This window comes from Pseudorca crassidens, chromosome 2, assembly GCF_039906515.1.
Source record: "Pseudorca crassidens isolate mPseCra1 chromosome 2, mPseCra1.hap1, whole genome shotgun sequence".
Lineage (NCBI taxonomy): Eukaryota > Metazoa > Chordata > Mammalia > Artiodactyla > Delphinidae > Pseudorca > Pseudorca crassidens.
The window spans coordinates 171,846,587-171,869,546 of NC_090297.1; the positions used below are offsets into that span (position 1 = coordinate 171,846,587).

The 22,960-nt window shown below is 38.0% G+C and overlaps 1 protein-coding gene across 3 annotated transcripts in view; it reads right to left on the reverse strand.

Annotated features, from left to right (window-relative positions):
• The window catches only part of KCTD3 (potassium channel tetramerization domain containing 3), a 70,434-nt gene that overhangs the window by 23,464 nt on the left and 24,010 nt on the right, over positions 1–22,960 (reverse strand). For all 3 annotated transcript variants that reach the window (XM_067729756.1, XM_067729754.1, XM_067729755.1), the window contains exons 9-12: positions 20,975–21,165; positions 10,773–10,888; positions 1,754–1,841; positions 1,502–1,618 (exon numbers count right to left, since the gene is read on the reverse strand). In XM_067729756.1, coding sequence (XP_067585857.1) covers positions 1,502–1,618; positions 1,754–1,841; positions 10,773–10,888; positions 20,975–21,165 — 512 coding nt within the window. The remainder of the gene's footprint in view (positions 1–1,501; positions 1,619–1,753; positions 1,842–10,772; positions 10,889–20,974; positions 21,166–22,960) is intronic.

Consider the following 22,960-nt stretch of genomic DNA (forward strand, 5'->3'; position numbering starts at 1 on the left):
CATTAAATGTTTAAGGAATAAATCTGACATGCTAAGAACACCACTGACACAACACAGTATTCCTAAAGCAATACTCCATATTATTTCTAGCCTCGAATGACCATCTGTTTTACTTCTGCCACAATATTGAATCTTCTCTTTGAATAATCAAGTAATCCATGTACTATTCAACAGTTTCAAAACTGTTATAACTATGGGAAAATATATCCATTCCATTGCTTACATCACATTTACCTATGTTGTTCTCTTCTAATTATATACAACTAGCTCATGACGTCAGGTTCATCTGTGGCTTTTTTTTCAAACAAGTGCCCAGATTCCATCATATATTTAAGATAGAATGGAGTTCAGTGACCTACATTCCTTAAAAGCGTCACAGAGAACCTCTTAGCTTTGATAGCTGTTCTTTCTGATTCACGTGAAAATACTGGAATCGAAGGAAAAGTGCATGCTATGGAAAACACTTCTCAAAACTTAAAAGGCAACTCCATTCTTGTGTCTTAAAAGAAGACACTGCCACCACAAAAGAAGTTTTATTCTCCCTTTTTAATTAGACTGGGGCCGGGGAGGGGAGCATATCTCATTCTAGAGCAGGGGTCAGCAAACTTTCTATAAAAAGCAAATAGTTTAAACTTTGCATGCCACACTGTCTCTGTACAGCCACTCGACTCTGTCACAGTTGCAGAAAAGCAGCCAAAGACAATACATAAAACTATTAATAAAAAGAGCATGGTTTGCTGACCTCTGTTCTGGAGCAACATAGTTTAAATCCTACAATTTCAATCAAAATCATCTGTGCACACCAGAATCTTTCTTTCTTTCATACCGAAGACAATGATTTATTACAATGCATTCAATGAAATGATTACACAAGTAACGTATTCAAACTATTAATATTACTAGCCACATGTAAGTATTTCCTAGAATTCCTTTCATTACAGATAAATTTTGAATTTCCCATTTATGTTTATCTTTCACTCTAGAATATAAAAATTCTTAATAATTTACAGAGCTAGTTTGTTAATTTCATTGCAATGGCCTTTGAAAAAGCAATAAGTTATGGATACTGAGGTTTTCCAAAACTTAAATTTAAAATTTCCCAGAGAAATTTTCAATAGAGATTAAAAGTCTAAAAGCTTTCGTTGTTGTTATTGTTGTGAAAAAAAAAAAAGCTCTTAATTCCAAAATGAAATCAGCTGTCATAGGAAGGTAAATGTGCAGATAAGTTTAACAAATAATTTTAGTTATTATTATAATAGTAGGGCTTAACAATACAATTCACAAGAGGGAAAGTTCTAACTTCCCACCTCAGATTATGTTTACTGGTCATGTCTGACTTCAGTATAAAACCAAACATAAACTTTAGACTCTAAGAGATGAAATCCTCAGCACTGCAGTTCACCAAAACAAAGGGCCAGATTAGTGTTACAATAAAGTAATGAATAAACATACATTATCAAAAGAACTTCAACAATTTATAATAATTTTTCTATGCACTAACTTGTTTTGGGTGTGAGGTAAACACTCAGAGCAGTAATAGCATCATTTGAAGGATCATGATAAAGTTCAGTTACAAGAAGATCGTTATCCTTCATTCGCAAAGGGAACTTCTGCATATCTAAAAAATAAAAAAAAAATTAAATAGCATTAAAATAAATAGTGAATCTATTTAAAACTAAAAAAGGTAATATTTTCTTGTTCTCATTTTAAAAATCATACTAAATAGGACCATACTAAGTGTCTGACCACTTACCTATATAATATATTGATCCATTGTTACATCCCAGGAGAAGGAATGACCCAGCAGTGTCATAACTAGTTATAGGAACAACGTCTTGAACCTGATGTAGTGAGAATATTGTTAGATGTCAGTTATTAATTACAATCTATATTTTCTGCTCAATTTCCTCAAAATTTTTGAGTCTTTTAATAAAAAGGATACTAATATCCGATTTAAGTAGGGCTTAGAAACTACTTTCTTTACACACACACACACACACACACACACACACACGCACACCTCCAAGGGGAACTCTGACCTTTTAAAGCTTTTCTAAAAAATTTTTTATTTCCAACAGCAGCACTTTCCTTTCAGAATTTACTCATTTCCTTTTTCTGCACATGACTGTGAGGTCACAGCACACTTTAGGACTGGAAAACCAAGTCTGACCAGGCCCCTTTCTCCCTTGTCTCTCTCATAGAAGAGATGAAATGACCTGCCCAGAATCAGAACTAGAAAACAGATCAACCGATTTCTAGATAGCATTCGCTCCCTTGGTAGTTCATTACCATTTCTTTGAAAAGGTAGTCTTCTCTACTTTCATATTCCCCACTAAATACTTCACGTCTATTTCCTAGGAAATGGCCAAACAAGTTCTCAAATGCTTTTATTTTTTCAAGTACTAGAATTAAAAAAAATCAGTTTTCCAAGCAAATCAGTCTAGTTACAAATTAATGAATGCCTATGTGTGTGCCAAGAGAAAAGCAAAGGGCATGATTTTTACTATAAAACAAAACGAAAAACAAACAAAAAGTGTTATTGTACTGGCGATGAGATCAAACTGAATCATCCCTATGTACAGCCAGGCCAGACATGCATGTGAAAGTTTACACACAACATTTAAATGAAACACTTTTTATGTACCAGATATTATCCAGGTGAACAAGTACTGGAATGGATAAGGGATGTGAAATATCACTTTTGCTCTGTAGAAGCTTAGAAACTTGTGGGCAAGAAAGAAAAATAAAGACAATTATAACGTGATAAGCACATTAATGCCTATCACAGTATACATTATACATTATTTAATGTATAAACAGGGTGTGCAATACAATCATAGAAGAGGGAGAAAGGATTCCCATCTCAACCCCAGTCCAGGGAGAAGCACAAAGATCAAGGAAAAGTTCAAAAAGAAAGTAAAGCTTGAAAACTAAAAAACTAACTAGGAGTTAGGTAGAGAAAGGGAAAAGCACACTTCTGACAGAACAGCAAATACAGCAAAAGAGTCTAACTAAAAACACAAATTTAAAAACAGCTAAAACTTGGAAATAATGATTCCTAGAAGCCGTTCATGTCCATGACCCTAATTTCTGTGTGTGCCTTCTGGTGTCCTGCATGGTTGTAAGTTACACTAGAAATATCTCTGCAAAGACTCAATGATCACCCCCAACCCCAGGTCAGGTTTCTGTCTCATCAGAGCCAACACCTTTCGTAGCAGGTAAACACCGACAACTTCTCAGTGATATGAGTAAAGATGTCTGAAAAATGGAGGGAAGGCTGCTTCACTGACCAATTTTCTTACACCAAGTGCATCATTTTAGCTCCAGCACTCCAAGAAGAGCTTCAATTCTACCCAGAATCTTCACAGTCAGAGGCTGGGGATAGGTAAGGCCATGAGATTCCTCTCCCTCTGGACCCATTTTTCAGTGAAAGAGCAGCAGTGGCCTGGAGCTTTCCCAGGCACGTCCAAGACAGATATCTGACCTTTCAGTTCTCTGGGAGGATGGGCTCCAGGACTAGAGCCTTCTTACCTCTTTTCCTGCAACCCCTGAGCATGTCCTGCTTTTCTGCTCATGTCTACCCCTCAGTACAAGGAGAACAGGGAAAGCAGAGGATAAGTAAAGTTAGGTTACAGAGGAGTTGGTACTAAGTTCTTCTCTCCCAGCATAAGCAAGGAGCCAGCCTTTCATGGCCTCCTCTTCTTTACCCCAACAGCTTCACGTCAGGAACCTGAGACACCATACTGATTAGTATATTTGGTTCAGTCACGGTGGTCACAAACCTAAGGTGGAAGTGGGTTTTCTCTCCTAACGTTGCATGCAGTGATTATCATTAACTCCTATGTAAAAATTTAAATGATTTACATTTTGAAAATCACTCTATCTTCCCAAGCAACACAAGGCCCCTAGAATCCTTTAACCACAATCTCTACCTGCACGATGACCACTGTTTTTAACATCAGTATGTTTTAACCCTCACCCATTACTTTTTAGACTTATTTAGAGTCACCAACACATCTACAAATTCTTTGGCTAGTCATGTTTATTGTATTCCACTACTTCCTCTTCTAAGTATAAATAACCTCATCAAAGGGCATTTCTATAGAGGTCCTTCCACTGAAGGTTATAAGTGACAAACTTTGTCTGTATTATCTGAAAACATCTCTCATTCATGTTTGAATGATAGTTTTGCTGGATATGAAATCCTAAGTTGAAAGTTATTTCCCCAACTAACTTGAGAATAGCCTATTGTCTTCTGGATTCTACTGCTGGTGATGAAGAGTCTGTTTTAAGTCTAACTACAGTGTACCTCTCATAACTCTATGGACACCTTTATGATACTTTTATCTTCTATTATTGGTTGGCCAAAAGGTTCGTTCAGGTTTTCCCGTAAGATCCTATGGAAAAACCCTAATGAACTTTTTTGCCAACCCAACACATCACCATGTGTGTAAGTGTGACTCTCATTTTATTTGGCCTTGATGTATTTCTTTAATCAGTAGAGTCATGTCTTTCTTCAACTCTCCAAAATTGTTAGCAATTATCTTTTCTAAATTGCCCCACCTCCACTGTTCCTTTCTGAAAGTGATTTTCTCATTTTTTTCTTTTCATATTTTCTCTCTCACTCTTTCTGCTTCAGCGTGAATGATTTTTTTCAAATGTGTCTGTCAATTCATTGTCCTTCTATTCAACACATTAAGTCAGAATTTTGTTTTTAATTTTCAATGACCTTTAAATTTCTACTCTTTCATTTTGCTTCTTTTCTGACTGGTCCTATTCCTTCGTTATAGTCTAGTCCTTCTTCTATCTCATTAAATAACTTCAGAAATTTATTCTACATTAGTTGTCTAATTGTTCAATTATTTTCAGCTTTGGGGTACATCTGTACTCTAACTGCTAACATTTGATGACTCTGCTAACATTTGATGACTTTCCCTCATTTGCTTTCATGTTTCATGTGTAGTTTACAAATTTGGGGAGGTTATGGGCTCACTTTCAGCAGAAAATATTTCTTCTGCAGAGTCCTGTGCACCATATGTGTGAAAGTTCAGTTTCATGCCCACATCTGGAAATGCAAATGGCCCTAGACCAGCTTTTTACATTAATTTCTCAAATTGGAGTTCCCATACTTACCTTTGTGTTTTCAATTTGCACATTTGTACTCCTAATTTGATTATTTTGGTCTCAATTTCTCATTGATGGTTTTCCCCTGCACCACCTCTCCCCAGTCCAAGACACTAAACACAGGTCAAGCTTTCTTGTTCCAAAATTGTTGAGCAAAATTTTCCCATTCTTCTTCTCAGGGACTGAGGCAGACCTTTAAAGCGTCAGCTTTTTGCAGGAGGCTGGTTTACACTGTCCCATGAAGCCATGCCTCCTATTCCTGGTAGAACCCCAGACCCCAGAGCCTTTACTCTGATACGTGACATGCAAATATGTATAAACAAACAAATAAATGTAATTCAATACTTGATATAGATACAATATATGCTGTTTTAATATTTTTACCCAATATTTCTATATGTCAGCTGATTTAGCTATGTTACTGTAAATCCTAAGTAAGCAAATATAACATACTCAGGGTAGTGGTCAGTACATAATAGACACCAAAATGTCAAGTCTTCTTACCAATAATTGATCTAATTCAGCTACATTACTGTAAATCCCAAGTAAGAAATACAACGTACTTGGGATAGTGTTCAGGACATAATAAGACACCCAAATGTCAGTCCTCTCCAATGAATTCTGGGCCTAAGATTCCAATGCCCACCTTATTCTTGTTCCTAACTTGCAGGGGTTCATAAACCTATTATAAAAACAAAAAAGTAAATCCCACCAAACCCTACTTGTGACATCAGTGCTACAAGTGCATCAGAGCACAAAAGAAGAGAAGCTACATCAAATAAGCCTCCCTAGTTCTTGTCCGGCACAGCCCATAAGAGCACAGAAATTCACTCTGACTCCTTGTTCCCACAGCCAGTATTTCCTCCTCAAGCTCGTCCCCCACTGTTCATTTAGAGGCCAGGCTGTGACTCAGATGATGACTCTGGCTGAAGATCTCTCGTCTTTCAGAATGAACACAGACAGAGCTCTCTGATCCTTTAGCAATCACAATACACAATGACTTTCCAGGACTAACTTCCAACACTGTCTCTCTGCTTTGATATGAGAATGAAACATGTATAATCTATGTTTCCAATATACATCTAAATTTAAACTTGCACAACTTGGGAAATAATGCCTAAAGTTACTATTCTGCCACGTAACTCAGCCTAGGCCATGTATCTGAAACACTAATTCCTTATTATTAATCTTCTGAAGTCTAATGAAGAGGAATTAAACAAAAAAAAGAAGAAAACACTGAAACTTTCCTTCTAAAAATATTTTTCTTTTTTCTTACCCAAATCAGATACAATACTCTTATAAAATTTTCATTAACATTTTATTGAAGCTGTCCTAATAAGAAACTGCTACACCAAAATATCACAACCGCTTTTAGGCTCAAAAACGCTTGCTCTCTCGCTCTCAGGCTCGTTTGTCTGACTCAAATACCTCAAATCAATCTTGACTGTACAGCGAGAGTCACAAACTACACTAGTTGTCCTGTGTACCTTCTGTGTCACTCATGGGCAGAACTGTTGCTAAAGGCCAGATCAGAACCCGCTTATCCAGTGCCACAGCAGCCAGCCTCAGGTCAGAACTGTCCGTTGAGGTTTGCAGATCAGACACTGAGATTTCATTACATCCTAGCTCTGCACTGCACAACCAAAAAAATAAATCATCTATCTGGGCTAAAAGTTATAAGGCTTGTTTGCTGCATGAATGCTCGACTTACCCCAGGTCTTCCTGAAATGTAATAACAAACCTACTTTGTCAGCTATGGTTTTCAACTCATGCATACACCAAACAAGAAGCAACAGGTTATACATACAGGACTAAACGCTTAAGGTGAAGTATCCACTTTGAGGATGCTAGTATAGTTTTTGGGATCTCAAAATATGAAAACTTTTATATGCAGTTGTGACATTAGTAAAAAACAAAGAAGGTAATAAAGAAACATGTTCCTGGGCTTCCCTGGTGGCGCAGTGGTTGAGAGTCCGCCTGCCGATGCAGGGGACACGGGTTCGTGCCCCGGTCCGGGAAGATCCCACATGCCGCAGAGCGGCTGGGCCCGTGAGCCACGGCTGCTGAGCCTGCGCGTCCGGAGCCTGTGCTCCGCAACGGGAGAGGCCACAACAGTGAGAGGCCCGCGTACCGCAAAAAAAAAAAAAAAAAAGAAGGAAACATGTTTCTTTAGAAACCTAAATGCACCTTGGGAGTTTTATGGCACAGATAGCACAGCTTCTCAGAGCCACTAAAAGCTCACTGGACATAATTAGCCACGTAACTTACCTGAGAGCAGATCTTCCATAAATCATTAAAATCCACATTCCTCTTTACAGAAATATCACCAGCTGAAGAATCCCTCTGATCGACTTCCCTCCACCTCAACTTTAGATTAACCTAGATCAGTCCTTCCCCACATTCCTTGGCCCATCACTTTCATGGTAACAACCTTTATAATGCCTTTTCTGTGCCTATATGGAAGGTCCACTCTTGGCTAATATATTTTTTCTACAAACATGACTTCCATGTCTCCATCTAGAATGAAATTTAACTTTCTCCGATTGCCATCTCTCTCATCGGAAGTCATTCATTCTCTCACCATTTCCCCAGCATCTCAGGCGCGGCCGTACGACCTTAAGAATGTCCCTCCACAAGCTCAGCCCAATCACGACATTCAATTACCCTACCTCTGCCCAGACTGCAGCTTCCAGATCAACACACCACTTCTGCTGAGGAGCTGGGCACCTGGATCAGTTAGCTTTTTGTCCCATTCTCCATTACTGTTCTGGCACCTAAATGTTCACCCTGATGACCCTTACAGTTCTCTGACCACTATTTTAACTACTTTCATCTTTAAGTCAGTTCAACACATGATTTAAATGGCTACGTCAATGAGAACTGCTCCAACTCCAAAATCTTAACTCCAGTCTTTGACCACAACAATTCCCACTCCTTGTAAGTCACCAACCTGCTTTCACGTCCCTCTAGTCCCTTGAATCCCTGCATCCCCCTCTGCTGACCTGGCACTCCTTCATTTCTTGATCTTACAGTTTCAATTACTTTGCCACTTCATGTTTTCTCATCCCTTTGTGTGTCATACCCATTTTATTACATCTCCAATCCTGAATCAGGCCGACACTCTTTTCTTTTCTCTTGCTTCTGTTCCCAGTACTGAGGATTAAGGAAGAAACTCACATAGCTATACCAGCCAGGTCCATTATAAAGATTTATAATCTCTGCAATCCTTGAAACACACTTCCAATGTCTTTCTCCTCCACAGTACGCCTTCCTCACTCTTCCATCGCAGAGAAAGAAGTCTCTCTACTCTGTTGGGGCAACCCCTCCAGCTGTGTTCTAGACCCCATTTGCTTCTAGGGCACTAGCAACCATCTTCATTCTTTCAACCTTCAAATGCTTTCTCTGTCAACTCCCCTCTCTGACTAACAAGCATGCTCAAACTTCTCCCGTCCTAGAGAAAAAGTAAAATAAAGCACTGAATATCTTTTCCTCCATCCAGTCTTGATCCTTAAACTATCACTTTGTTTCTCTGCTCTCCTTCACCACCAAATTTTTTGAAAGACACTCTGAATTTGCTAACTCTAATCTCTCATCTTTTAATTCCTTAGTTCCTGCAATCTGCCCCCCCAATCAAAACCTAATTAACTTATTAATACATCTGCAAATGATATCCTACTGACAAAACCAATGTCATTTCTCAATCGTATCATATGTGTCACTTTGGCTCTCGGTTTCATATCTTGTTCCCTTAAGAGCTAATGTTCCTCAGGATTTTAACTTTGGCTTTTCTTTCGCTGTAGATATCCTCTCAATGGAAAATCTTACGAATTCCCATTTTTAAATCACCAAGTATTATGGTTTCCAAATACTTTTTTCTAGCCCTTTTCTTCTTCCCTAAATTCCAGAGGGGTGCTTCCAACTATATATTGAGCTCCTGTATATGGATACCCATAGGAATCTCAAAGTAAACATATTTAGTCATTCTAATTATTCCTCACACTATCTACCAGCATATATGATTCTCCTCCTCCGTTCCCTATCAATGTAAAATATTACCAGCCACTCAACTGTCAGAACTAGAAATCCATCTCTCTCTCCTTTAATTTTTCTCCATCGAATCAGATACCAATCCTTTTAGGAAGGCTTATGAAATGGTTTTCAGCTAGTCTCATCTTTGCCGTCTACTCATTTTAGTTGAAGCTCTGCCTCTTTTGCTGCATTACTTCCCTGATCTCCAGTCCACTTTTCATATTAGCTAGCACTGTTCTCTTTCTAAAACATGGATCTGGCCAAGTCACTCTCTGCTTAAAGTCCTTTCATTTTTCCCCTCTCCTTCAGAATCAGGCAATAACCTTTTTTTTAGTCTTATCTCCTTCCTGTTCCTCTCAAGTACTTGAAACCGTTTAGCTTGCTATCTTTTCCTTGAACAGGCTATGTATTTTCACACAGAAGTGTGCTCCCACTCAGGAGATGAAGTTTGCCTGGACTACTATTCCCAAGGCATGAAACTTAAAACATTTCAAGGAAATAAAGAAATGTCAAACCAGTTTAAAAACTCACTCATTTTCCAAAGTGACTTAAAATTCTTGAAAATGTAGTCAAACTTGTATCCAGAAGCAAACTTAGCAGTAAATATATTCAATATTTTATACAGTAAGTCCCCTACATGCGAACCTTCAACTTGCAAACTTTCGAGGAAGCAAATGTGCGTTCGAATGTCCAATCACGTAAGTTAGTTCACATGTCTGGCGTGCACTGTCACGTGCATACATCCTCTACAAGTGGTTGTGCTTTTGTGTACTTTACTGTACAGTACTGTACAGAGTACAGTAGTACAGTATCTTTATTTCGAGCCCAGGATATCTGGAAGCAAGCGTAAAGGCAGCGGTGATGTAGCTGGTACTGCTAAGAAGAGATTCATGACACAGGAAATGGCAAGGGGATTCTCTTTATCTGAGGAGGCACTGTTAAGTTTCTGAGGCACAGGACCCAAAAGTAGAACAGTACACCAAAGTTGCAGCAGACGTTCAGAATGCATCCAGTGCTACCGTGTCATCTATGAGGAGAAAAAAAGAGCTACTACCTAGACATCACTGGATCGCTTTTTCAAGAGGGTAGACAGAATTGAATCCAGCAAGGAACAAGACCCTGTGCCATCCACGTCAGGCGTGAGTGAAACTGCAGCTTGCCCTCCATCTCCTATTGCTGAGGATCCTTCAGCTCTACCATCTCCCACCTCCAATCCCTCCTCTAGTCAGTAACTCTTCCTGTCTGTTCACTCGATGCCAGCCCCTGGATGCCAGCTGTTGTTGTACTACTGTACTTTTCAAGGTACTGTACTGTAAGATTAAAAATGTTTTCTTTATTTTTTGTTTGCTTTTATGTATTATTTGTGTGAAAAGTATTATAAACCTATTACAGTACAGTATTATATAGCAGATTGTGTTAGTTGGGTACCTAGGCTAACTTTATTGGACTCACAAATTGGACTTACAAACACACTCTTGGAACTGAACTTGTTCGCATGCAGGGGACTTACTGTATAATCAAAACAGAAACAATATGAATTCCACAATAAAGCAGATGCATAATGAGCGTGAGTTTCAGAAATAATTTCATTTCTGCAATATGCATTAGTTAAAACCAACCTGCCAGTGCTGGGTGACAGCATTCCACACTCCCACTTTCCCTGTATGACTCGTGGCCACCAACTGGTTACCGATGAAGAAGAGAGCATCTACAGGAACACCAAGGCTGAACACTCCTTAAATGATAATAAAGAATAGAGGTTAATCAGTCACCATCTTTCGAATTAATCAAAACCCAGATTAAAAACATCTTTTAAAGGCATCTCATTTCTACAAATTATGTTCCAGACACTTTGGGAACCAGAAATAAGAAACCTGTAAGCTCTTAAGCGGCAGATAGAAGTCTACCCCAAGTAATCCCACTGTGACTGAACAGCTTGTTACCTGAAGCTGTGGCTCCCAAACCTAGCTGATCATCAAAACAACCACGTAGATTTAAAGTGAACAAAATAAAACAGAAAGAATCCTGGGATTCCTGGATTCATGCCAGACCCGCTAACTCAGAAAACCCACTGCATTTCTGTAAAATCCACAGGAGATTTAGCTGCAGCCTGCTCACGGACCGACACAGACTTGGCAACCTCAACTATCCAGAATGTAGCTAGAAATCTGGAAATAGGCAAAAAAGAGAAAAGAACAAAACAAAACAGCAAGAAGTCACACTGTATTCAAAACAAACATTCAGGCCTTTATCAGAGCTTATTTTAAACCTCTTGTTTCCCAACACTGCAGATCTCAATTTAATTCACTCCAAAGGCACTAACTATACTAGGCCATGGGATTAAAAAATATGAGAAGATAAAAAACAGGGGTTTAGTGTATAGCATGGGGAATTATATTCAATATCTTGTAACCACCTATAATGGAAAAGAATGAAAAACAAGTATATATACATATATATATATATATATATATATATATATCCGAATCACTCTGCTGTATGCCTGAAACTAACACAATACTGTAAATCAACTAAACTTCAATTAAAAAAAACAAATAAACGTAAGAAGACTGGATATTACTAGGAACTTAAGATTTAAAGGAAAAAAATACAAACAACCAATTTTAATGCAATAACAACAGAAGGATGCACAGAGTACAGTAATAACCAGAGGAGTAAAAGAGGGCAGGAAAAGGAGCTTGAGAATATTTCTAAGAAGCCATCTGAGTTGGGTTTTTTAAAAAGGTGAAAAGGAATTCGTCAAATTGGGGGATCAGGAATGGGTAAGCCTAGGGAACCTGAGAAACAAAGGAAGCGGGGTTGCAGGTGAGGGACCTTGTAAGGATAGCCCACATTAACAGCAAAAGAGTCAAGAATGTCTCGGCTCACCTTGGTACAGCATGTATGGCCCTACACAGCTGTCTCTCTTTAGCTGAGTGCTACACCAGCAGGGAGGAGATTCTGGGTCAGAATCCTGGCTCTGACAGTACCTTTCTTTGCCACCTTCAGGTTCCTACTTCGCCACCTTCAGGTTCTTACTTACCTGATCTATAAAATTGGGTCCAAGCTAAATGTCTCAAGGCTCACTTTCACCTTAAAAATGTTATAATCCAATTTTGACATTTAAATAGTGTTCTATTACTTGAAAAGCACCTTATGAGAAATACCTTTTTACCTAATTATTCTAGAAAATAAGCCTCACTATAAAATATTGTTTTATGTGTATCTTTAGCTGTTTCAAGTATGTTTTTTTATTTTTAAAAAAGTACCCCCAAAAAATAAAAGTACCTAATGTGTGACAACACGAACAATTTTCTCAGCATCTAACTGAGAAAAACAAGGATTCACAAGGCTTTGAAGATCTCACGGGGAGAAACAAACCAATTAAATGCGACTGTAATATGTTAAAAAGCATAAGCCAGAAAAGATAACTGATTTCTTTCGAATCTTGCATGAATGAGGGATATTTCTTTATGTTCAGAAGTGTACTATATACAAGACCAGTGGCAATAAACAACACCTTGAAAATTCTTAACCAATCTTGAAAAAGCCAGGCATCTAGCGAAAAGAAAAATGATATACACTGGACAAAAATGAAAAACAAACAAATCTGGAAAGTATTGCTAAGAATGTCTTCCATATGTACATTTTAACTTTTATGTACTCATAAATACATATTTATACACATGAATAGATCATCTCAGCCCAACCTGTCAACCAAAAAAACCAGAGCAAAATAAAACACAACACACATACAAAAGCTAATAAGCTCTCTGATCAGAACTGGCTGAGAAATTAACTTCCCACTTCAAAGCAGAGAGTAATCATTTCACACGCAACTTCAGGGACTCTCATGTATTAGTACTTTAATCTTGATGCTAGACAATTTTTCAGAACATGTTAAGATAACTATATTCAGTACTATGGGCTATGTGAATGGTAGAAATAAAAACAGGAAAACCAACAAACACTGATTACTCGAGAGAAGAATGAGATTCTGGGAAATCAAGGAAGACATTCTGAATGATCTCAAGAAATTTCAAGTGTCACCCCTGCTTAGACTCAACAATGCTGACCCCTATGCACAGGGAGGACACCAGTATAAGTAATGTCGAGCTCCTGTCTTAAGGGGCCCTGCTTATGGCGGCAATCCAGCAGCAATGTCTTATGTAAGTTACAACAAAGGCGCTCAGCCTCTGGGGAAGCTCTATCATGGATACACCAGTCCTAACAATTTTCTTCGGATGGTGCCGTCAGGTCCTAAAGAATATTTGTAACAACAAATAATCTCTTTTACATGAACAAATTACCATCTACCATCTCATAAGGTAGCTACTGACCACACCCTTTGTTTTTGGGGGGGAAAGAAAGCAAGGCATAAAATCTCCTTCACTAATTGGTATGTTACAAGTGGCAATTTGAAAAAAACAAACAAAAAAACCCCACAACTGATTTCTTTTCTGTATACCTACCAGTATATTATAATTTCAAAATTTTTAAAGTATTTTTTTTTCCCTAAAGTTTTAGGGGGGACTTTCACTGCCAGTCATGATGGAATAAATGGCATCAGACTATTCCTCACCATACAAAAAACCTGGCCAAAATACATGAGGCAACTGTTTTTAGGCACCGGACAACAGGGAGCAGAAGACCTGAAACAGTAAATACATAAGATAAGCCCCACAGTCACACTGGCTTTCTGTATAAGCTCTCCCGACCACAGCGAGGTGAAACCCAAGGGAGAATCAAGTGAGGGTTTCTCTCAACTGAGAAAGCTGAGATCAGAGTCTAGAGCTGTTGAGGCAGCTAGAATTTATGAACAAGGTATAAGAAAGAAAGAAGCGTGGGAGTGGAGATGGCGCAGAATTTGTACAGGGGTTTTCCTATGCCTCGGCTGAGACCAGGCTGCACCTGGGCTGGGCGAGAATCCCCGAGGAATAAAAGAGAGAGGCTGCTGTAGGCCTGGGAGCTAAGTGGAAATAGCAGAGGTCATTTGTGGGTGGATTCAATAGTTCCAGCACAGTAAGACTCACTCTTCAGGCATTCAGTTAAGACTCCAAAAAGATAACACCACACCCTGAGTAGGAGTCATGCCCTAAAATAAAAAATAAAGGTGAAAAAGGCTACCTATCCTTAACAACGCAAAAAAAACAAGCCTAGCGGGATAACGATCCTCTGGTAATTTAATTGCCTGCCAGAATAAAACTCACATCTTTTAAAAGAAGACAGCATTGTTACTCCCTACATCATAATAATAATAATTCATACTCCCTACATAATGTATCATGCACAAGCCCAACATATAATTACAACTTCCCAGACATGTGAAGAAGCAGGAAAATGTAACTCAAAATAAATGAAATGGTGCAGACAGTGGAATTAGCAGACAAAAACTAATAAAACAGCTATAATGAATATGTTGCATTTAGCAAAAAATAAGGCATGAGTGAATAGACAAGAAATCTCAGCTGAGAAACAAACTAAAACAGAATCAAAAAAGGTAATTTTAGAGTTGAAAAGTCCAGCATCTCAAATAAAAAACTTACTAGATGGGCTTAACTGCAGATTAAATGAATACCGCAGCAAAAGGGCAAAAGACAGTAAAGATATTGATCTAAACTGAAGAAGGGGGAGAAAAGAAATCGGAAAAAAAAATAGCGCTTCAGTGCCATCTAAGGCCAATATGAAGTAGCCTAAAATGTAACTGAATTTCAAAAAGAGGAAGAGAGAAGAGGGAATGAGGGAGGGATGTTAGGGAGAGGGAAAGGGAGTGAGGTGGGGGGAGTTGGAGAGAAAGAGAGAAGAGTCCTCCCTCAATGGTGTCAACCAAAAATGTCTCCAGACATTTCCACAGGTCCCCTGGAGGACGACATTATCCCTCGTTGCAAACCACTAATCTATGTACAGACCTATTACAAATCAATAACAGGATGACAATCTCATAAAAAGAGGGCAATGATTTTAAGACACTTCTCAAAAACACAGTACAAATGGTCAATAAGGACATGAAAAGATGCTCAATATCATTAGTAGTTAGGGAAATGCAACTAAAACCAACATTAAAATCACTGCACATCCACTAGAATGGCTCAAATTAAGACTGACAATAAAAAAGTGTTGGTAAGGGTGCAGAGCAACCAGAACTCTCACACATTGCTGGCAGAAATGTAAAATGGTAAGAACCACTTGGAAGACAGTGGCGCATTTTCTCATAACATAAACCATACACTTTTCACAGGTCCCAGAAATTCCACTCCTAGATATTTAATTTAAAAAACGTCCAAAGACGCAGATGTAGAGAATGGACTTGAGGACACGGGGAGGGGGAAGGGTAAGCTGGGATGAAGTGAGAGAGTGGCATGGACTTATATATACTACCAAATGTAAAATAGATAGCTAGTGGGAAGCAGCCGCATAGCACAGGGAGATCAGCTCGGTGCTTTGTGACCACCTAGAGGGGTAGGATAGGGAGGGTGGGAGGGAGATGCAAGAGGGAGGAGATATGGGGATATATGTATATGTATTTATGATTCACTTTGTTATACAGCAGAAACTAACACACCATTGTAAAGCAGTTATACTCCAGTAAAGATGTTTAAAAAAAAAATGTCCAAAGAAAGATTGCTACCTTCATAGCAGCTTTATTCCTAATATCTCCAATCTGGAAATAAACCAAATGTCTACCAACAGATGAATGGAGAAACAAATTCTGGAATATTACTTCAATGGAATACCACTCAACAATAAAAAGGGATGAACCACTGATACACTCAACAACATGGATGAATCTCAAAAGCATTCTGTAGAATGAAAGAAGCCAGAGACAGAAGAACACACACTAACTACATAACTCCACTCATGAAATTCTAGACAAAAGAAATCTAATCTATGCTGACAAAAAGCCTAAACTGCTGTGTAAACAATGTCTCTATCCTGAACATCTGCTTCCTTTTGGGAATCTGGAATCTTGGTACAGGCTAGGCAGAGGGTACTTAAGTGACTAGCCTCTAGTAATAACCTTGGGTACCAAGTCTCTAGTGAGCTTCTTCCCCGGTAGACATCTCACAAGTTTGTCACAATTCACTGCTGGAGGATTAAGCATGTCCTATGAGATACCACTGGAAGGGAACTCTTGAAAGCTTGTACCTGGTTTCCACTGAACTTCACCCCATGTGTCTTTTCCCTTGCCAATTTTGCTTTGCATGCTTTCACTGTAATAAACCATAGCTCTAAGTACCTCTACGTGCTGAGTCCTCTAAGTCCTCCTAGCAAATCACTGAACCTGGGAATGATCTTGAGGACCAGACACAGATATAGAGGAATGAAGTCCAAGGACTGAGCCCTGGGGCATGCCAAGATTTTGAAATTAGGCAAATAAGGAAGAATTAGCAAAAGGAACTGAGAAGAAACAAAGAGCTATAATAAAAATCAAGGGGCTTCCCTGGTGGCACAGTAGTTGAGAGTCCACCTGCCGATGCAGGGGACACGGGTTTGTGCCCCGGTCTGGGAGGACCCCACATGCCGCGGAGAGGCTGGGCCCGTGAGCCATGGCCACTGAGCCTGCGCGTCCGGAGCCTGTGCTCCGCGACGGGAGAGGCCACAGCAGTGAGAGGCCCGCGTACCGCAAAAAAAAATTAAAAAAAAATAAAGACAATAAGGTGTCCTAGAAGCCAAAGAAAGAAAGTCTTCAAAAGGAAAAGAGTAATCAACTATATCAAATATTATCAAATGACAGTTCTAACCAGATGAAGACTATAAATTGATCCTAGGATATAGCAGAGTACAGATCATGGGTCACAGTAACAAGAATAGTTTTATAGAGTGGTTGGGGGCGTAATTAGAGCAACTTCTAAAGAGAAGAGGAGGATATAGAAACAAGATCAGATAACTACTCTCTCTTGCTTTAAGAGGAACAGAAAAATGAAGTAAAAACTGGAAGAGAACATAGAGCAGTTTTTGCTGTTGATTTTAAGGCAGAATTAAAGCACAGCTGTATGATGATGGAAATGATCCAACAGAGTGGAATGATTTCTAGAGCAATGTCTCCAGTAAGTAGAAGGAAATAGGACATAGTACACAGCTGGATATAAGGAGCTGGCCTTAGATAAGATCAGAGACAATTTAATCACAGTAATAAATGTGATAATAGATTATATGAGCACAGATACACGTAGATGGGCAGATATGATTGAAGGAATTTAGGAAAAGTCTCTCCTGGTTTTCTCTATTCTCTCAATGAGAATGACAGAAGATGTTGGAAGTTTAAGGAAAAAGAAAAAGTATGAAACAGTCATCTAGGAGAGTGGCAGAACCGACAAGGGTAATGTAGTAGGATTTCTGGGTAGCCTTTAAAGGCCCACTTGAGAGTAGAGGCCACAGACTGAGACTATTGTTTTGTGTGCATATGCATTTCTTTTTCCTCACCGCCTTTAATATTCAGGGGGAAAGGTCGATTTGGCCAGGGATGTGGTTTCTCCAGGTAGGTAAGGCAAAGGGAAAGACACAAGAAAACTGAGGCTCTATGCTAGAGTAATTATAATGATGGAATCCAAGCCTATAAAAAGGGAAGTAATGAGTGAAGATCCCAGTGGAGTTAAAGAATTTTTGAGTTGGAAAATCAGAGTTAGTAATTTCAAAGGCATGAAGGATAGTAACCTAGAGAGCAGCTGAGGACTACATCAAGCGTAAATACAGATGGTATGAGATTCGAAATGTGGGCAGGCGTGGGGACTGGGGGAGTAGCTGGGAGAGAAGGGAAGGAAAATGGCCTAGAACAATGATTCTCTTTAAGTATAGTCTAGGAATCCTTGGTCTCCGAGAACCCTCTGGAAGTCTGAAGTCAAGACTATTTTCATGGTGATATTAAAGCACTACTTGCCTTTTTTTTAACAAATTCTCATTATCTCAAGAATGTACAGAGGAGTTTTCCAGAGGCTACATGACATGTGATGAGGTCACCATTTAGACAATGGCATCTGCATATGTGTTCTTATATTCTCTAGAATGGTTTATGATGGTAGGCTGGGGTATAACTAAGTTTCCCAAGACTAACTTAGTCTGGCCTAAATACTTCCACTATGCTTTTATTAGTCATCTTCAGTTACATCTGCTATAATTATTTTAAAATACAAGTTTTCCTTGTGCCTACAAAGAAACACAAGAAGTACACTTTGTTGTTTTGCAATATTAGTTTTTAAAATGTTCTGAAAACATTTCTTAATTTTTAAATTTTACCTAAAACTGTTTAAAATATTTTATTCTAAAATAAATTATTTTTAATGTATTTTTCTTATACTTAACTTGCCTTTCAATCCATAGCTGCACCATCTAAATCTAACAGTGCTGGCAAAGATACATATGACATAGTAGAGTTCTTTGATTCAAGGAAGGGAGGACTCTAAAACAAACTGAGCAAAACTGTATATAAAAATTTTAAATAACAAAAGTAATCTTTCCTTCAACTATATAGATATTAATAACCTGCCTTATTGTGCCTATGCAACAGAACAATTTTGAAGAGTATTATAAAGCCAGCTGTGGGTTCCTTGAGACCAAATACTCAGAGTTTAAAGAAATATTTTAAATGAAGATGGAAAAAGTGTTTTAAAAGCCACAAATTGTTACAGGTTTTCAAACTAGATATGAAAAAGCCACTGAATCATCCTACAGGGTAAGTTATGGCATTGCACTGGCTAGAGGAGGGCACACAATCACTGGGAGACTAAGAAAGCTAGGACAGATGGCGATGGTGAAAGCCTGCCAGATGAAATGTCAGTAAAAGAAACCACAACACTGGCACTTTTCAATGACACAGTAAGTCCTCGAATTAAAGACTGGTGCAGACAGTAGGTTGTCTGCAAAACTGCATTTTTGTCTTACAAAAACGAATACACAGATGTGGCTGGACCTGGTGTTTTGTTTCTGTGCATCCAGTATCAGTACCAGCCAGTCATCAGAGATCTTTTACCTGAGTATCGGCCACAAACACACATGGTGTTGAAATATTCAAAGTGTTGAAAACGTATGAATATCACACTTTATCCTAGAACATTCCTGTTGATCTTTGCACTAATGGTGCAAAGCAATGTTGGGTAAAAAGAGCAAGCACCTTAGCATGAATCAAAGCAGTGGCAGTGAACTGTAGTGGTAGTGATTAAATTCCTCTCTGCCGCACACTTTCAATGGAAGAAAACAAGGCCAGCTGAACTTAAGAATTTCCTGGATGAAGCAATCTGTGTAAGAGTATGTACTGACTAAGTCTCAATTTTGAGTGTATGTCTTCTGAATATTCTGTGTGACTAAGTACCATGACTGTGTCGAGGAGAAGCATCTTCCCAATTGCTGGAGCTGAGAGGAAACCAGCTGCTCTTCTCTTAGCGTACCATTTTCATGTGAAAGCACGACTAACAAACTATGGTAATTCAGATTTGGTTATTTGGTAGACTTTCCTAAAAAGGGAGAAAAGTGGACCTGTTACTTTAATGATACAAACTCAGTGTTTCAAGTGAATATCAGAATTCTGGAAAGCGTTTATCTGCCACAGCGAGCATGACAACTTCCTAACACAACAGAGTTCAGAGGTGTGATCAGTAGTTATAGTAAAAAAATGTGATTTTTTTTTTTTTTTACTCTATTGTACAATGAAAGGTATCAACACTTGGAAGATCTACATGACTCAGAATAAACCAACACTTTCCAAGTGACCAATGCATCATGTTATAAAATTATGTAAGGACAAAAGATCCATTCAAAGTACAAAACAGATTGATGGATTTTAATTTAACAGAGTATGATCTGTATGAACAGAGTTCATCGATATCATTTCAAAATTTTGGGACAGAAGCAAACACTATCCACAATTACCTGAAAAGACTATATAAAAATATGTTTTTTTTCAACTATGTATCTGTGTGAAGCCAAATTCTCTTCATGTAGTTCAACCAGAGTAACAAAACGTAGCAGACTGAAAGCAGAAATAAGTATCAGAATTCAATAAAACTTTAAAGAGGTTTACAAAATTGTAAACCATTGCCACTCTTCCCACAAAAATTTTTGGAAATATAGTTATTCTTCATTAAAAATGTTATTCGGGGGCTTCCCTGGTGGCGCAGTGGTTGAGAGTCCACCTGCCGATGCAGGGGACACGGGTTCGTGCCCCGGTCCGGGAGGATCCCACATGCCGCGGAGCGGCTGGGCCCGTGAGCCATGGCCGCTGAGCCTGCGTGTCCGGAGCCTGTGCTCCGCAACAGGATAGGCCACAACAGTGAAAGGCCCGCGTACCGCAAAAAAAAAAAGTGTCATTCCTGTTACCATGCAATGGGCTTATTTATGTTATTTTTTTAATTAATAAGCAGTTATTAAAATTTCAGTTTTAATTCCTATTATGGTAAATATCATTAGATAAAACCTATAGAAACAAAAACTCTTAATGGTCCTGAACTAGAATGTCAAGTGAAATTTAGAAGAGATTTAAAAGCTTGAGACTTTCTGGCCTAGAAAAACAAATGAGGAGGAACAAGAAAGTTATTCACCCAATCTTCAGGCCCAGTGGTATGAAAGAGGTGGAGAGAAAGCAGCCACCACTAAACAGGATTCAGGAAAAGCACGTTCTTATAGAGCAGTCAGGTTTCAGTTTTCTTCCCTCCTTACCAGATCATTCCTCTCACATTGAGCAGCCCTGTATATTACTGGACCCTGAAAATAAGATGCAGCAGCTCTAGCTAACTAATATCTAGTCCAATAACCAGTTCTAATATTTATGGGCAATCCCTCTTAAACTTCAGAATATTACGTGTCACAGCGTACACAAGATTTTTCCTACCAATTTCACTTCCACTTCCTCCATCTTGGACACTCCATAAGATGATGCTACTCTCTGAGGCAACGGCGACCATTTTGTCTTTGTCTCCATGTGGACCTCCAACCACTTTTGCATTTAGAGCGACTCGTTCAATAGTCCAATCCAAATATGGGCTTGTAAACACTTGTTGCCATCCTGAAGATTCTTTGATTCTGTTAAACAAGAACAGACACATAAGTGAGACTCAGCAGCACTTAAGCAAAAAAACACAAATCAGTGTTCCAAAACAACTTGAGTCACAGCTATTTATCTACCTTTATATTTATTAAACATAAAATTTTGTTGATCTATGTCCTCTACAAAGCCAGATTACTCCTGAGGTACCTTACATTCACATACATAGAACATATAAACCACTTAAAAGGAGCCTAGAGTTCTATACTTCTCCAAAGAATAATTTAGCCAAGTCCTTCAAATTGTAAAAACTTTAGTAACTTTAAAAAAAAAAAGGTAGTACCTTTCACTTTTCTACACAAAAATTTGGTACTGTGATTATCTATGGATAGAAATAGTCAACAAAAATCAGAGTTTCAGGCTGATTATTATTCCTTTCAGTTACTGATCAGTTATTGTTACTCTTATTAACTGAAACTCAACCAATCGTTTTTTTTGAAACTTCAGATGACAGTCTATTCATGGAAACTAAGATAATGGAGTGATCTGGTATACGATGTATACTCCAACACCTTGGCACAATCAAGTGAATAAAATGTGGGGCTTTGGAAACCATTCTCTGAGGACTGGATTTTAAATGTTTTATTCTAAATGAAAAAAGTCTCATGAGCCTATTCATTCCCCATATGTAAAGACTTATTATCATGATTCAGATTTGCAGTTGACTGAATAAAAATGCTTTAATATTTAACTTCTGATAAACACACCTGTAAATTTTTAATAATTTTTTCTGTTCTAACTGAATTTAAGTCTTTCAGACATGTATTCTCTGTGATTATACAGTAAGTCTTCATACACTTAAAACCTACAGTTAAGCAATCATGACAATAAATGACCTGAACTTTAACTATGGAGTATCTATTTTTTTAAGTTATACCAAACAAGTGATACAAACAAAATTGTAAAGATTCTCTTTGCCTTACCTAAAGAGAACAAATAAATGTGAAGAAAATAAGTGCTCCTTTATATACTACATGACATATTCACCACAAAAATCAAACTTTAGTATTCATAAATGATGATCACCTAACCTAAGTAAAATCACTTTAGCTTTTTGTTTAAAAATGTACAATAAAGTAATACAACTATAATTCACAAAAATATGCAATTCAACCTTCTTATTAATTTCAAGAACTAATGATTTGCTTAAACTTAAAAGCAATACACAGAAATATGTATTATTTTTTCCTAGGCAATGGATGGTCTGTAATTACCCACTTCAGCCACCAGATGGGATTCATGTGTTGAAACACACAAATGGAAATAATTATCTAATAAACTCTAAATACTGACAAACATTGAGAAATGAAATAGAGATGGCTCTTAGCAACTGTCAGACTGGACACAAAGCAAGAATTGCCAGCACTTCAAGAATAATGATAATATGCTGCTATGTGGATACAGACATATACTAGGCTCATACACTGTTCAAGAAAGAGATGCTGTATCTATTTAATGAGGTGAATGATATAATCTTGTGATCATTAATTGAGGAATATAAGTAATAAAGCTAAATACGATCTAATCTTTTTAAAAATAATAAAACTAAATACAATCTAATCTTTTTAAAAATACTATCTAATCTTTTACAAAGAGTGTACTTCTAAATAATTTTTCTCTAGAAAAATTAGGGGATTATAAAATAAAGAGATGCCAAAAAAGAGTAAAACAATCAGGACAACATATTTGAGAGGGATTATAACAATTACATAATTTAACTCAATAAGATATGTGAATTTACTTCTATTTTTAAGTTAAAATTAAGTACAAAGA